The sequence below is a fragment of the Leiobunum rupestre genome, chromosome 3, assembly GCF_980474605.1.
Source record: "Leiobunum rupestre chromosome 3, qqLeiRupe1.1.hap1, whole genome shotgun sequence".
NCBI classification, from domain to species: Eukaryota; Metazoa; Arthropoda; class Arachnida; order Opiliones; family Sclerosomatidae; genus Leiobunum; species Leiobunum rupestre.
In genome coordinates this window covers 38,831,073-38,848,615 of record NC_143386.1, presented here as the reverse complement: position 1 = coordinate 38,848,615, position 17,543 = coordinate 38,831,073, and the positions used below count along the sequence as shown (strand labels likewise).

The following is a 17,543-nucleotide window of genomic DNA, read 5'->3' as shown; positions in this document are numbered from 1 at the left end:
TTCAACTATTGGTTATAACATTATTTAAATATCGCCGAGCTTATTTTATTCATGGATAAAAATTAATCGAATGCCGAGCACTAACTATATCCGTAAGGGTGGTTAATTAACTATTCTGTTGCTAGTGAAATCCTGTTAAACGCCTTAATAGTTAGTGTAGGGAGCTGTTGGCTCGCGTGGCATGAAGGGCTCGCGTGGCATGAAGGGCTTGCCACCACCCTCCTACGCATTGTAAGCCGGCCACCTGTTTAAAGGCATTATAAGTCGCTAGAAGACTTGGGCCTAGCTGATTATTATTTTTATTTTAATCAGAACAAGAACGGATCAAATGATTTTTTAAATTTGATACAGGGATCTAAGATACTTCAGATCGAATCGCTCCCCGTGTGAAGTCCACAGGGGTTCATTGTACCCCCAAAATTTCCGTCGAAGGTACGATGTATATATTTGTACCACCAAAAATTTGCTTTCCAAAAATTTCATAAATCACACTTCTGTCTATAATTTTCCAAATACATTCGAAATTTAGTTATTTGTTAGTAAAGCAGAGTACACGAAGAAAAACCTGATTTAATTTGGTGAGTTTTGTTTTCAATTGAAAAATCTAATCAATTTTCCATATCGTTAAGAAATCGGTATTTCCTTATATCCATACTTCTATCGGGGAAATAGGCGTAATGTTCAAAGGTATCCTAATAAGCGGCCATATTTGTAAAAAATTACGAAAGTGAAAATTTCCTTTCTAATAATAAGAGAAATACCCTAATCCTAATTTAAAGATAATCAGCTAAGCTAATACTCAAGGCACCACCTTAGACCTAAGTCATCAAGCAACTTTTAAAGCCATTAATTCAGGTGGCCGTGTCACAATGAGTAGGTGGTGGCAAGCCCTTCATGCCACGCGAGCCAACAGCTCCTTACACTCACTATTACCGTTAACCTCGACAAGTTTTTATGGAAAGGGGAAACCGAACAACTTGCGAACTCAACGCGGAAGGAGCTGTTCAGAGTTTTCATCCAGTGCCACAAGCTGGGATCGAACCCGGCTCCTCTTACTGCGAGGCGAAAGTGCTAACCAGTCCGCCACCCCACCCAGTAGCGGCGCTAAGGTTTTTTCACAGGTGGGCTAATTATTTTGTGGCCCCTAAGAATTTTGTGGCCCTTAGCGGGAACCTTGGATTGACCATATTTCGCAAAAGTGGTGAAATCGAAAAAACCCAAAATTTTCCAGGAAGCGAGAAGAGCAAGGTCGTTTTATTGTTGCGGCTCTCGTCGCGTTTTTGGACCCCCTACTGACCTTGTATCTGACTTGCATGAGAGGACACGTGCATGCCTGGATATTTCCGTAAATTCCCATAAGCCCCTTTCTTTTCAACTTTATCTCAATTTCCGCTACCTTCCTTCCCAATCTATATGTTTATGGTCTACTACCTTTTTGAGTAAACAAATTGATTTTGAAAGATTTTTTCCAGAAAAACGTTTCTTCGCAATAAAACAAATTTCTAGAGATAAAGAAAATTCATAAATTAAAATATGTGGCCTCTTAATTATGAATATGTGGCCCTTTTAATATAAATATGTGGCCCCTCTCAGAAATTCAGGGGGGCTAAAGCCCACTTCAGCCCACCCTTAGCGCCGCTACTGACCCCACCGTGGCATAACTCGATTCCCAAAACACGTGATTATGTGTTATTAAAATCCAAATGATTCCGCGGCTCTCTGAACCAAGTTTGTCGGTTCGACCGCACTCGCGAATGTTTATAAAATGGTGTCGTATTAACTGTTTAGCTTACAGTGGAATATATTTATACACATTATACACACACCGGTAAACACTGTCAAATACAGGCGTACGCGATTGCCTTGGAGCTTGACACGAAATCCGTCGATTGAACTTGTTCAATTAAGCGTAACCGGGAGATATTGCCAGAACGGAGCTTGGCCGTCTTGATATACAACATGACACGGAATCCCCATCGGCGACCACCATTTGCATATGGACAAACGACGCGTATAAATAAACGCTAGAATAATCCCGGACGCAATTTCAACCTGTAGCTTTTGACATTTCCTCAAAATATCAGCGCCTTTATCCGGCCCCCGGTGTATACCGAACTAACGGCGCTTTCGAGAAACCGCGCGAATTAAGGGCGTGAAAAGAGTTCGAAATGTACGCGTGGAAAAGAGGGTCTGGATTTGACATTCATTTCCGTTCCTTTTGTCATCCGGAAGTGAGGTTCGCTAAAGAGCGCCACCAATCCACCGAAAAGAGAACTAATTAAGAAAGTGGGGAATCCCTCCCTTCATCATTCCATAAAGCGTGCATTCCACCAACGTCAAGTGTAGCTGAACTCGCGACGCCTAAGTTTAAATGTAATCGTGAAACGGGTAGCCTATAGCGAATACCGTTGGGATCTCCTCGCTCGTGTATTTGGGTTATACCCAAACCAGGGTTATTTAAATTAGAGGTTGCATTACAGCGCTGCTTACTTCCCCCATCCATCTGGATGAAGTTGGAGTATTTTACGTTGATTTATTATAATAAAAATTAAGTACAACGAATTAGTCTTGTGCACAAGCATTTTGGAAATTTTTAATAATAAAAAACTCGACCCAGGTTTTGGCAACCTTTATGGTACCATTATCACTCTACATGGGTCAAGTTTTTTATTATTTAAAATTTAAAAAACGCTTGTGCGCAAGACGATCTTTAATTTTTATTATATTACTAGCTTTAATACCCGGCTTCGCCCGGGGTCTTAGTTTTAATTAATTAGATCTGATTTGTACGTAAGAAAGGTAAACGCTGTAGCAAAAACGTAACGCGTAGCAAAAAGTCCTGAACTACTTAAAAATCCCAACTAAACCTCCCCAGCTACGAAGTCCCATAGGAGATAAGGGAAGCAAAGACGTGAAAGTCCAAAGTCGAGTAAAATAAAACTAAAATTGAATTAGATTAATAACCATGTCAGGTATTTGGAATTAGGCGCGTTTAGTTGGAAATCAGGCCCTGAACATTGAGTTAAATATTCAAAGCTCTAGAGCTAACCGTTCTCGAGTTTTTAGGAACATGACATACAAATAAATAAATAAAAGGACAAACTTTAAGACCTATAGTTATAGATATGCGCAAGAAAATTTCAGCTGATTTTAAACCACCATGATTTATTAATCAGGAATAAAAATAAAACTGATAAGGTTGATTAATTATGAAAATAATTTAGTAAAATACATTTACTTTTATAACTTTTATATTTATAAAATAAATATTTTAAAAAAGTTAAGAAATAAGGTACCTAGATTAATAATGCCCTATAATTAATCAAAAAAAAATAGTAAACTGATAAGGTTGATTAATTATGAAAATAATTTAATAAAATATATGTACTTTTATAACTTTTATATTTATAAAATAAATATTTTAATAAAGTTAAGAAATAATATACCTAGATGAGATTTATTAATAGCGCCCTATAATTAATCAGAAAAAATAAGAAAACTGATAAGGTTTATTAATGATGAAAATAATTTAATAAAATATATTTACATGTCGATTAATTATGTAAATATTTAAAAAAATGTATTTACTTTGATAACTTTTATATTTATAAAATATATATTTTCAGTAAATATTTGAAATTACGAATATTGTAATATTTAATTAATTAAATAATTAATTGTAAATAAATAAAGTTAAGAAATAAGATATTTAGATGGAGCTTCTTAGCAATAACAATAAAGAAGACTAATTTGGGAAAAGCAAGTCTGACTTATACGCGTCATCCGAAAGCTTCCGTAATCCAACCTCCCATAAATTAAATAACCCTGCTTAAGCCTTGGCCTTCAAAGTACGCGTTATGGAATCGCGTCGTACTTTGTCTTTTAATAACGATGAAAAAAGTAATGATATTCTGGAGCGGAATGTTATTCGTGAGACAAATGTTCGCGGTTGAAGCAATTGGGATTCGTACGAAACTCACGCCTCTGTTGTTACTAATGGTTCGTTCGGTTTTTCTCCATCGCCCAAATTAAGAAATAAAAATTCGTCTGTCTGCTGATTCTATTAGATGAATTAAAAGTAGTCGCCACTAGCTGGACTGCTCCCGATGGAATTCTCTGTTGTGTAATATCATCTTACGAAATGATGTTTCGCTCGTTGTTTGTATTCCAAAAGACCGGTCGAGTTTCTATTTTTGCTTAAGCCCTTAATGGCAGTTACGAAAACTTAGAACTAATTTAGGCTGACTGAGAACACGAAATGGGACTTAATGTCGCGATACACATCCCAGGAAATAGACTTAAGAAAATATTGTATTAAACTGGGCAAATCCTGGAAAGTTAACTCCGAAATCTTAAATTTGGGGTTATAAAACAATTACGATTTAATTGAATACCTTCAAGTTTGAATGGAAGTTAAACCCTCGTGTAATTCCAACAAGTTTAAACGAAGGTCAAGGCCTCGTGTAATCTCGGAACGGAAGTGAGGCCTGCGTTGAATTTTAACTAGTTTGAACGGAAGTGAGGCCTTCGTGGAATTCTAACTAGTTCGAATGGAAGTGAGGCCTGAGTGGAATTGGAACTAGTTTGAACGGAAGTGAGGCCTGCGTGGAATTTTAACTAATTCGAATGGAAGTGAGGCCTGCGTGGAATTGGAACTAGTTTGAACGGAAGTGAGGCCTGCGTGGAATTGGAACTAGTTTGAACGGAAGTGAGGCCTGCGTGGAATTTGAACTAGTTTGAACGGAAGTGAGGCCTGCGTGGAATTTTAACTAGTTTGAACGGAAGTGAGGCCTTCGTGGAATTTTAACTAGTTCGAATGGAAGTGAGGCCTGCGTGGAATTGGAACTAGTTTGAACGGAAGTGAGGCCTGCGTGGAATTGGAACTAGTTTGAACGGAAGTGAGGCCTGCGTGTAATTTTAACTAGTTTGAACGGAAGTGAGGCCTGCGTGGAATTGGAACTAGTTTGAACGGAAGTGAGTCCTGCGTTGAATTTTAACTAGTTTGAACGGAAGTGAGGCCTTCGTGGAGTTTTAACTAGTTCGAACGGAAGTGAGGCCTGCGTGGAATTTTAACTAGTTCGAATGGAAGTGAGGCCTGCGTGGAATTGGAACTAGTTCGAATGGAAGTGAGGCCTGCGTGGAATTGGAACTAGTTTGAACGGAAGTGAGGCCTGCGTGGAATTGGAACTAGTTTGAACGGAAGTGAGGCCTGCGTGGAATTGGAACTAGTTCGAATGGAAGTGAGGCCTGCGTGGAATTGGAACTAGTTCGAATGGAAGTGAGGCCTGCGTGGAATTGGAACTAGTTTGAACGGAAGTGAGGCCTGCGTGGAATTGGAACTAGTTTGAACGGAAGTGAGGCCTGCGTGGAATTGGAACTAGTTTGAACGGAAGTGAGGCCTGCGTGGAATTGGAACTAGTTTGAACGGAAGTGAGGCCTGCGTGGAATTGGAACTAGTTTGAACGGAAGTGAGGCCTGCGTGGAATTGGAACTAGTTTGAACGGAAGTGAGGCCTGCGTGGAATTTTAACTAGTTCGAACGGAAGTGAGGCCTGCGTGGAATTTTAACTAGTTCGAATGGAAGTGAGGCCTGCGTGGAATTGGAACTAGTTTGAACGGAAGTGAGGCCTGCGTGGAATCTAGTCTAGTTTTATTCGAATTGGAAACCGTATAATCCCAACTAGTTTGAACGGAAATAAAACCATCATGCAATCTCTACTTGTTTGAACACTAATGAAACCGTAGTGGAGCCCAATTAGTCTGAACGGAAATGAAACCATTGTGGAATCCCGACTATAGTTTGAACAGAGTGAGCGCTGCGGGGGGTTTCAAGTCGGTTTGAATTCATATTTGCAATTAGCCGGTTCTATATAACGTCGTCCATTAGTTAGAGAAGCTAAACTCAATCACCCTCTAACTCGGGTGCATCCACTTTAATTTCTCTACAATTTCCTTCGAAGCTAATAACCCTCGAAAACGGGCGGAGCTCTTTCAATTAATACCACTTCCGGCCCAGTAAATAACCTTTGTTAAAAGCATCAACAACGTAATCACTGTCTTCTCTCGTGAATACTCTCTCCAAGAAAACTATTTCGTTCCGAAACGGTATTATAAGTAAGCCGCAAAACGCCGCCGATAAGAATAAAAAGAATCCATTTAAGGCTAGTTCCCACTTGGCGAATTTTCGAGACGAATAAAATTTTCGCGCAATGAAAACAGACGCATTTTTTTCGGTCGCTGGGGAAGCGGTTCTCACTTTAGCCCGAAAATTTAAAAACGCTGAAAACAACTCGTGCGGGTGTTTAGTAATGTTTTAGGCCTAACATAAAATATCAGTTCAAAATGAACCAAATGGATGTTCCTGTTGATAATTTCAATAAATAAACGATTCTATTCGTGAGATAATTACCTTTACTTCCGTATCTTGGTCAAGTTGGCCGAGCTGATTTTCTAAAGACCTAGGCTTAATAGGCGACGGACGGGAGCGGAAGAGATCGAGGGAACGCGTTTTCTGATTGGCTGAAGCTTTTTATCGCCAAGGTGTGGACGTCAAAAAATAGAACATTCGCTAGATACCGCGGAGACGCGACTTTAGCGGCGAATTTGAAAAAAATCGCAAATTTTATTCGCGAGCGTCAATTTTCAGCGCGAAATTTGTTTTCGCTAAGTGGGAACTAAGCTTAAAACGTAATAGCGTCCATCCGGAATAGACCGCATCAAAACCGGGTTTCCATTCTCTCCAACGTTGGTTTTTCAACCGAAAAGTAAGATGAAAAAAGTCCCTCCAATTAATCGCCGTTATAACCTGACACTGAACGCGATCCTAAATTAGGCCCATTTCGGAAACCCTTAACGGTGCCAAGTACGCGTACAGCCTAAATGGAAAGGCGACTCATTTGGTTGGAATCTATTATTAAGAATAATTGAAAATTTTGGCCAAGCTCGCTGTGGCATCCAAATTTCTTCCCCCAGTTCGCGCGCTTTTAATTGCCGAAAACGGGACCCGCTTAACTCGGCCGTAAATGGTACATTAAGACTTTCAAATTATTACGAAAACTCTTAATTGTCGTACGTCCTAGATTATAGTTCCGTCTTCAAGGCCCCCTCCTGTTCTGTAATTTCATTGCCCTCCCCCCTAAATTGACGACTCAAGAGCAAATTAACTTATCAAGACCCCCCGTCTCGATTACATCCCTTCCCATTACATCTTTTGGACCCGATCCGAATGCCGTGGTAACTCGTTTTACACACAAACACAAACGCCCCAGCTCATTTAGGCTAAGTGGCCACGCTGATAACGAATTCCAAACGCAGTAAATATTGCGTTTATACCGGTTAAGGGATTTTCTGACACCTGCACGCTTTACTAATAACTCGAGCCAGAGCAGTACGCCAAGAGGGGGAGCCGTTGTAAATTACATGGGCCCGTGGAAATTGGGGGCCCCGGGTTTTGTGCCAGCTAGGAGCAACAAACACAAGGAGACGCAACCCGTCAAAGGTCGTGCATTTTGTTGCGTACATTTTTCATTGGTTAGACGCTTTAGCGCCTGCTGCCGTCGGAATTGGAAAATTCGGAAATTGTCTTCCCCCCCGCCCGTAAAACGTTCAGCGTAAAGGCTCGTCCAATGAAATTTGTACACAACACTGCGTTAGCGTGTTTAAAGGCTAGCTGCGTTCTCCTTGTGTTTGTTGCTCCTAGGTGCCAGCAAGGTGTGTTTCTGCCGGGCTTCTGCTATCTCCAGTGCTAAACGCTTTTTAGGGGCTAGGAATTATTATTTTCCCGGGGCCCGGACCCTGTTCTTTGTGGCCCTGGTGTGTTATTCTTCTGTTGGGTTTCTTCACGATATCTTGAAATTATTTCAAAGTAAAAAAGATTTTTATAGCCCGTAATTAATTTTTTTGCTGGGCCCCGGGTATGGAAAAGTATGGTATCTTTCTGCCTGGTATCTGCACGGTCTCTTATATATTTATATTTTGTATTAAAGGGGAACGGTCAAGCTTTAACCAGTTAGATAGCCCTATAGCCCGTTGAAAACTAAAATTTATGGCGAAAACCACATAAAAAAATATTAAGTGGTTAATTTTTAATAAAGAAATTTCGGGAAATTGAAAAGCGCGCATGGTGAGAAATCGGTGAGACAGAAAAACAACATAAAAGCGCGCGCTGCTGAAGACGCGAAAGATTTGTTTTGCACGCGCGGCGCGTTCCAGTTATACGAGACCTAAGCCTAAATTGCGTGATTTTAAAAGTTAGGCTAGTTCGCAAATCGCTCACTAAGGTGCTGCTGGCGCTGGCGATAAACGAAAATACTTGGCGTTATTTTGCGTTTCAAGTTTTGGGGGCAAAAACTATTTTTACAAGACAAAATAAGGTACGTGTAAGTATATTGAACGTTTTGTTGATCTTTTGGTATGCAAATAAGGCGATATTTGGAAAAGCTTGGCCGTTCCCCTTTAAAAGATTTTTAGGGCCGGTAATTATAGTTTTGTCGGGGCGTGGTCCTGGTGTGGAAAAACGGGGTAATCAAATAACTATCTCAATTATGGTGTTACCGGGGGCCGCGTCTCGCGTATAAAGAATCAATCGTTATATTTGTGTCTGTATGGTGTAATTTACATAATCGCATGATTTTGGTAGTGTTTATGTTTGGCATGATGCAACTAGGCGTTGTCAAATTTTCTTTCCAAGTCGCATATTTTAGATAGTTTTGTTCGCATGAACTTTGGCGAATTGTTCCATGATTGTGTTGTTGTTAATATTTTTGATGTTCGATGTGGGTGAAAAGGTTGATTCAGCGTTTCAAGATGGAATATTAATTAGTCTATTTATTATTTGGAATGGTTTACAAAGCCTAGGATCTCCAGAGGTCCTATAACTCCTATAACATCCTATATTTTCAAAAAAGTCCTATAACATCTAATATTTTTTAACAAAATCTCCAAAAGGTCCTATAAAATCCTATAATTTTGATATTTAGCCCATTTCAAATACCGCCACTCAGTTAAATTGCTAGATTTAGCTATAGGATAAATTAACATACAAAGTCATTCTAGTCCATACTTTTGGTATTGTTAACATAGCTACTAGTATATTTTTGTGATAAATTGGTTAAATGGTTTCTATTTTTAAGCGCAGAAAATCAAAGATTTATTTAACTAAATATAGATTTGGTTTTTAATGCATTAAGTTAGTAAATGAAATAGGATTTTATAGGACTTTATATGCTATTTCAATTACTAACAAAATCTATATTTAGTTAAATAAATCTTTGATTTTCACTTAAAAATAGAAACTATCTAACCATTTTATCACAATAATAAACTAGTAGCTAACCATGTTAACAATAACCAAAGTAGAGACTAGAGTGACGTTTTATAGGAACTTATCCTAGAGTTAAATCTAGCAATTTAACTAACAAGGAGACGACCCGAGGTGTTACACACCGATTTCGTTCAAACTCGAAGGATTGGTAGACCTTCATGTAACTTGAAAAGTCCTAAAGGGAATTTATTCAATGGGCAACGGTTTTGCCATGGCAACGAAAAATGTTTTTGACAACATAAAATGGAAATTTTTCCTATTTAAGCCATATCGGTTCATTTTCTCCCATTTGGTTCAAATTGATTAAAATGTGATCAATTTTCATTTTTTCGTCAATTTTTAACTATTTTTTTTATAATTTTGGTATTTTAAATTTTTTTCAATATTTTAAATTCTTTCACATGGGGGACCCTTGGAATCGGTCCAAATCCCATGTTATTTTCAATGGGAAAATTTCCATTTTTGGTTTTCAAAAACATTTTTCGTTGCCATGGGAAAACCGTTGTCCATTGAATAAATTCCCTTTAGGATTTTTCAAGTTACATGAAGGTCTACCAATCCCCCGAGTTTGAACAAAATCGGTGTGTAACACCTCGGGTGGTCTCCTTGTAAGTGGCGGGATTTGAAATGGGCTAAATATCAAAATTATAGGACTTTTTCGGTATTTTGAAAAAAATATGGGATGTTATAGGACATTTTTGAAAATATAGGATTTTATAGAACTATTTTTAAAATTACAAGATTTTATAGGACTATATAAGCTATAATTTAAAAAAATACTTCTATAAAATCCTATATTTTTATAAATATAATCCTATTTTCCTATAAAAAATTAAGATTTGAGTGGGGGCCCTGTCATACCTTTATGACATACTTATGAGTGATTATTTAGTTAATTCTTAGGGTGGATTTAACTTTCTTTTAGTATATTTCAACTATTAGATTATTATTAGAATTATTATAGATCTATAGAAGGTCGTTTTTATCAAAATGCGGTTTTTAGACCGACACGGAAAAGTAACTAATATTTGCGTAATCAGGGTTCATACAAACCTAGAAAACCTGGAAAAATCAGGTGCCAACCCTTTTTTTAATTGAGGTTATCTTGCACTTGGAAAAATCCGGAAAATACTAGTGTGAAATCCTGGAAATTACAGGAAAATCGGTATTTGCCAACAGTCGTATGAACCCTGATAATGTACGGTCAATTTCGAAACGCAAAAATTGTCGAGTAGTATTAGTAGTTGTAGCGACTCAGTTTTGCTCAGAGTGTCTTTTTCTCTTTGGTTGTTGTTTGTCCCAGCGAAGACCCAGACAAGTACGCTCTGAACCTCCATGGCAACGCTTCTGAGCGGCGATTCTACGCCGATTCAGTCTACGAAGCTACTTGCGTCGACATTGCCGATAGCCTCAAAGCACCCCTCATCGAATAACGACAACAATCCGACCTATTACAAAACGCACGACACAAATCGCAGACGACGACGGTCAGATACTTTTCAAACAAACAAATCGAACTCCGAATTCGACCAAAAATATCCGCGCCTGCCTGCCATACGTTTCTCTTCTTCAACTTTGTTTAAAAGCGCCATCTATATTTTGGCACGAGAAGCGCCAGAACTCTATTAATCGGTGTCCTAATTCCGCGACATTTTGTTTTTGTCTCCTTAAAGGTATTTCGTTTTTCCCGCAAGATGGCGTGCGTTATCACAGTTTGTTTTTTTTTTCTGTGACATTTGGATATACGCATTTTACACGTTATTTGGTTTTTTCGGTGAGTACGATAATTTTATCAGATACCTGGTATATAAAAACTGCTATTTGAATAACAAATGTTCTGTATGTTTTCGGTGGTGTCATTTATATCATTATCCAGGGTTGTATGATTTCAAACAATTTGATTTAAATCAGTTATTTAAATCACCTATTATATTTCAATGTATTTATGAAAATGTACAGTTCTCTAGCAATGCTAATTTAGAGCAAACTAAAATAATTAATTATTTATATTTAATTAAGATTAATTTAAGTTTTATTTTAAATTATAGCTGCTCGCAAATTATTTATTAATTTTTCAAGAAAAAAAGGCGTAAAATGTTTAAACATAAAAAATTAGAAAATAATTAAAATCAATAAAAATAATTTGACTTTTTAAATAAAATCAACAACTCGGTCATTATTAGTCAGTTTAATAAAACCAGTTTAATTAAAAAACATATATCAAATAAGTATCTAGGAATAACATAAATCTTTATTTTTAATCTTAGTGTGTTAGTTGGTTTAAATAAATACTGATCGCTGTGTGGAGTGACTTAATATTTGTCATAAGCGCCTCTGCACGACCTAATGACCTAGTATGATTTCCTCCACCAAAAATGTGTGATCATTCTACGCGCTAAAATTATAATTATAAGCTTATGGTTGTGCGATTATTGAATAATTACGCGCTAAAGTTCGTAAATCCGAAAACCAATCAATTTTAATTACATTTTAAAATGAACAAAAAGATGAAAACGCACATAATTATTTTTTGCCCTTTTTTGTATTTCAAAACAAAACGTTTTGCCTTTATAGTCAATATTTGGTTCGTATAACTTAAGCTAAAGGCAAAAACGTTGTATCTGAGAGTAAATAGCGAAATATTCAAACCATAATGGCCAATGTGTGAGTTTATTTGAAACACAAATCAATAAAATAAAAATACACATAGCTTAACAAACCAAAAAAATGCACCAAATATTATCCAATAAATAATATTTTTTAAAAAACTAAATCGTAATACAAAAAAAAACCAAACGCTACATAAAATAAGAAAAATAATAACGTACAATATGTAGTTGCGTCAGAAAAAAACCGTAGGATTTAGCACTCATTTTTAATGACGTGAAAATCTTTCCGTAAACAAAAACTCGACATTTTAGTAGTTCCAATTTTCAATTCTAACAAAAGCCTTTACAATCCACCGTTTTATTAAAATACATTTATCCATTAATAATTCAAGTGTATTCGTTGCTGTGTCATACGTACACAACGTTTTCGAAAAAGTATTAGAATTGGTGAAACGGGACCCACGAGAATATAGGAAATATATTGTTCGCCTACACTATAATCAGGACTATTCGACTTTGGGAGGTTAGATTACGGAAGCATTCGGATAGGCTCCTTGAGTCAGATATACTTTTACCAAATTCCTCCTCTTTTATCGTTATAGCACGAAGTGCCATCTGAGTTATTTAAATTGAGTAAAAATAGCCTTAATTTTAAATATATAAATATTTATTAAATTTTTTTCACCCAAGTGGGACACTCCCTTATAATTATATTACTGGTATAGCGTCATAGTCTAAACTGCTAAAGTTGAATAACGCTGCCATAATTTTTAAACTATAAATTAATTAATAAATAACTATAATTTAAGTTTAATTTATGATTTATTCCGAACGCAAAAATCACTTACCGTGTTATAGAGGTAATACTTTTCCATCAAAATGAAACATGTACTTTTACCATAACGAAGCTTAGCTTGAAAAACTACCTTGCAGAATTTATTTATAAACCGATGTATTAGAAGTCACTAAATTACCAATTTGCTCTGCATTATATTCTTCTTCTTAAAAAAGATATCTAAAAATCCACCTATTTTAATTATACTCTTCGTGGGTCCCGCGATATCTATTTTTCAACACATTTGCTTTAGTTAAATCGACGAATGAACAACAAAATTTCTGCCAAATATTAAAGAGGAAACATTATGGAATTGTAATATAAACAAAAGGCTTTCTTTTTGGTTGAAGATGTAATCTGTTAAGATCAACTTAATAACTTTAGACGGCCAATCAAAGGGGCCAGTAAACCAGGGGAAAGGGGTTAAATTTATTAGGCGGACCATAAGTCCTCCACGCGTCAAATTTATGGCCATTTTGCGATCCCCTTACAGTGGCAACCAATTTTTTTCTTTGTGAGATTGTTTCCATAATTCATCCCTAGAGGTGGTTTTTTCATCGCGACACTGAGAGGATGAAGCTGAGCCCTAGAATCAAGTTATTTTTTCCAACCATTTCGGCCAAACAAATAGTGTGTGGGTTTTGAGATGGTTTTCCCAATTTAAGGTAAAGTAGGCTATTGGACGAGAAAAATAATGTTTAGTTCACACTATGTGAGTTTTTCAACTAGTCTAACAATATTTGTTCTTCAGCCTAATACGTCTTAGACCATTTTTATTGTCGGAAAACATTGTTTGAGAAGTTGCTCAAAATTGTCCTATTCACACGAGCAAACATTTTTACCGCATGTTGTTCGAATTTCGAAATCGTCGCGAGATTTCTCACGTTAGCCAGCGAACAAACATTTATCGTAATTTTCACAAAACTACTCTCAATTCAATCAATCAATAAGATGAGTATGAAAATTATCAGATTAAAATATTGGAGCTAAGCCTCGGTCATAAATATTTGCCGTTCTTCAAAACGTGGCCTTCAAAATCGTTTGTATGCACAACGTGCTATGGAAATTTTGTTGGTCATATGGAAATGTATTCGCTTGTGTGAATAACCCTTAACAATAAATATGCGTTTATTACGTCATTAAATATACACGCAATTTTAACCATCAATAAATAAGTTTCGCGTATCCGGTTTTATAAATTTTGCTTGGATTTGGATAAATAGAAAAAAAGCAGATCGAAATTCACACACTAGTAAAATATCCAAATAGTAAAAAGACTTAACTAATAGATAAACGAAATCACCGCCATCTATCGCAAAACCCTCGATAATTATTAACAATTTTGAATTGATACAGGAGGATGCGTAGTATTAAATGAATCGTTCGTAAATAAATAATAGGTTTGTTTTTATATATTGCACAACAAACGTGTTTCATACTTTTGGTCGGTAGAGATTAACGTTAATCCCATATATAAATATAATGAACATAATATAATTCATTTTTCTTTTAAATAGAGAGAGCTTTATTCGTAATTTTTATTAATATTATTATATAATATAGCCTACAGTTGATTAGGTATAGATTGAACTGACTGAAAAAAGTGTATCGCAATTATTTTATATTGTAATATTTGAAACTATTTCTAAATTGTGATTGGTACTTCTGTTCGTTGGAAAAAAATAATAACCTTTTCTATAAGAAAATATTGTATTGAAAATAAAAAACGAAGGCCGTTGATATTAAAAAATATCTCTTATTTCTAACTCTAGAATATATCAAACACAAATTTAATATTTATCGTTTCGAAATATTTAGTTTGAATCAATTTTTTATGTTCCTAAATTTAAATTTTTACTAGTTTTGTAACAAAATGTATTTTATTTTTTCAAGTATTTGGGTTCTTCTTGCTTTATAAAACTACATGACGTCGCTTTCCAATTGGTATCTTAGCAACGCTGCGTCTTTTTTTACCGATTTAAAACTAAACGGCTCTTTCGATTTGCGTTATAATCGACGCAGCGTCGCTTTCAATTGGCCTGATAAAATGATTCAGCATCTTTTATTTCGATTATTCATCTAAATGGCGCAACGTCTCTTTCGATTTTGCCTATTATCGATGCGGCGTCTCTTTCTATTTTGCCTATAATCAACGCAGCGTCTCCTACGATTTTGCCTATAAATGACTCAACGTAGATTTCGATTTTTCCTATAATCGACGCAGCGTCTCTTTCGATTTTGTCTATAATCAACGCAGCGTCTCTTTCGATTTTGCCTATAATCAACGCAGCGTCTCCTACGATTTTGCCTATAAATGAAGCAACGTCGATTTCGATTTTGCCTATAATCGACGCAGCGTCTCCTACGATTTTGCCTATAAATGAAGCAACGTCGATTTCGATTTTGCCTATAATCGACGCAGCGTCTCTTTCGATTTTGCCTATAATCAACGCAGCGTCTCCTACGATTTGGCCTCTAAATGACATAGCATCGATTTCAATTTTGGCTGTAATTGACGCAGCGTCTGTTACGATTTGGCCTATAAACGACGCTGCGTCATGTTCGATGTGCCTAATAAGCAACGTGGAATCTTTTTGTTTTCAATTTTGTGAAAGGAAGTCACATCATAACAGAAGAAGAAGAAGGGAAATCAGGAAAACAAGGTATTTCAAACAAACGTGGTGTCTTTTCCTTGATTTGCGAACCAGGTCGTATTGGGATCATTCAACGGATTCTTTAAATTGTTGGTTGCACGAAAAATCGATAGTAATAAAAACGAATGAATGCGGGCTTGTTTTGAAGCCCAGGACGTCTTCTTTCCAAAAATGTCATTGTCGAAACAAATTTCCAAGCCTAAGTGTATTAACTTTGAGTCCGAAACTGACCTTTTTCGCTCCTCAAAATCCAGAAATTTTCGGCGAATTTCTCTCCTCCGTAGCACGAGCAATTTGGGGCAAATCAAAGCTGTAGTTTTATTCCTAAAATAGAAGGAACTGAAGTGGAGGGATTCTGTTTACTTGTAGAAGTTTTCAAACCAGAGGTTTTTAATCATAATATTAGGCTTATTATCGAAATAAAAAATATTTTTTTAACCCGACGTTTAACAAATAATTTACGAGGAGCCTTCGGTTTCATATCGTTTTTCTACTACGTAAGCTTGTGTATGCCTATTTCAATTACTACTGCGTAGGACTTTTTCCTGGGTGTTAAATCAACCTGCTTTTAATCCCAGATGTAAAGAAATGTATTACAGACAATTAGCCAATGATACGCTTCGCATTTTCTGACGTCATCGGTGCCGAGAAGAATTTTAGAAGTCTGGAAATTCGCCGAAAAACTCGATTTCCACCATTTCGACTTCTTTTTATAATAATTCAAAGACCACTTAACCGATTTTGATGAAATTTTCTGTACTTGCTATAAAATGTTTGCTCTTTCTAATGAACCATTAATTAGCCATAGCTAAAATTTCGTGCAACCAACACTTTAAAGGGCTTCAAAGCGCCAACATTAGATTTTAACCTACAACAGCAACGCTTCCCATTTAGACCACGCCTATGAAAAAAAAACCACAAAAAAATGTAATTCTTCTGGATTCTGGTTTCATAATAACGTGATTCGATTATTTCTTAAAATATGCGACGCCAATGTACTTCCGACCTCAAACGACCTTTTCCATTTTCCCTCCAAAATTATATCGATTTCTTGAAATGATAGATTATTCCTATTTCCAGTGATTACCATTTGACCTTACCAGAATGAACAGAGTCCTCTACAAAGCCGACCTACTGACCTCAAGGACGCCCCGAAATCCAAACTTCGCATTCGTCTTAACAGCCTTATTCATTAGCCTACAAACCGAAACGAAAATCCGAAAACCCTTTCAATTCTGTCGATTTCTCTCATTTTCAAATTAAGAATGTCTTTGCCCCTTCAGTGTCACCTTCTCTTCTCCAATTCGGCTCCTTATCGAGCAGTTGGGAAGAGACCCGGCTCTTTTCCAATTTCGAATGCTGCCATTAATTTCGTCCCCAAATAAATGATTGCCTCGCCGCCGCCCCAACCAAACCGAGCTCCTCTCTTGCTGCTCGTAATTGCAACCCTCTCCTACGATTCGTACATTAAATGAACACGGGGAACATTTGGCCCGAGGTATTTTGGACAGACCCCAAGATATACGTTGTACCATGAATTTATAAATAAACTTAAAAATACGTGTTTTAACGGGATAAAGTTTTTGCTGTTAACATTATTTTGTCTATATTTTTGTTCTGTAATGAATTCGTCGCGAGTCCCGTTTTATACAGATTCTTAATATTTACGTTACTTCAGAGGTACAGTAGGGTTTACGACGTAGAATGAATGCCAAACTGTACTAATGACTTTTTCCATCTTAAAAGTGCTATCAGCTGGGCTAAATTTTAATTTTAATATTTTAAATAAGAATATGTTGATCCAAGGATGTACTTTTTTCTACTTAGCGGGACGCTTCTTAGCGTTGCTACCAATTAAACCAGCAGGGTATCTCATTGGTTCCCTACCACTGACGTCTTCTGACGCTCTTGAAGCGCGCCTTAGTGACGTTTTGCCTTCCCCCTTTCGAGCATGATACCCGTGGATATATACAGGGTGTCCACTATAAAACAAAAAATTATAAATAACTGAAAAATGTTTTTTTTTTTAAATTTCAAATTTCTATGGAACATTCCTCGTGCAGGGGGACTAGTGTAAAATTGAATGACCTTAAACCATGTCTTCAAGGTCATTCAAAAACTATC

General features: G+C 36.6%; 1 protein-coding gene across 4 annotated transcripts in view; it reads left to right on the top strand.

Moving 5' to 3' along the window:
* The window catches only part of LOC149951727 (uncharacterized), a 143,217-nt gene extending 132,026 nt beyond the window's left edge, over nucleotides 1–11,191 (top strand). For 3 of the 4 annotated variants that reach the window (XM_090168169.1, XM_090168170.1, XM_090168168.1), the window contains exon 11: nucleotides 10,625–11,191. In XM_090168169.1, the coding sequence (XP_090024295.1) occupies nucleotides 10,625–10,754 (130 nt within the window). In that variant the 3' untranslated portion in view covers nucleotides 10,755–11,191. The remainder of the gene's footprint in view (nucleotides 1–10,624) is intronic. The other variant, XM_090168171.1, reaches the window with a different exon arrangement.
* The last annotated feature ends 6,352 nt before the right edge of the window (nucleotides 11,192–17,543 follow it).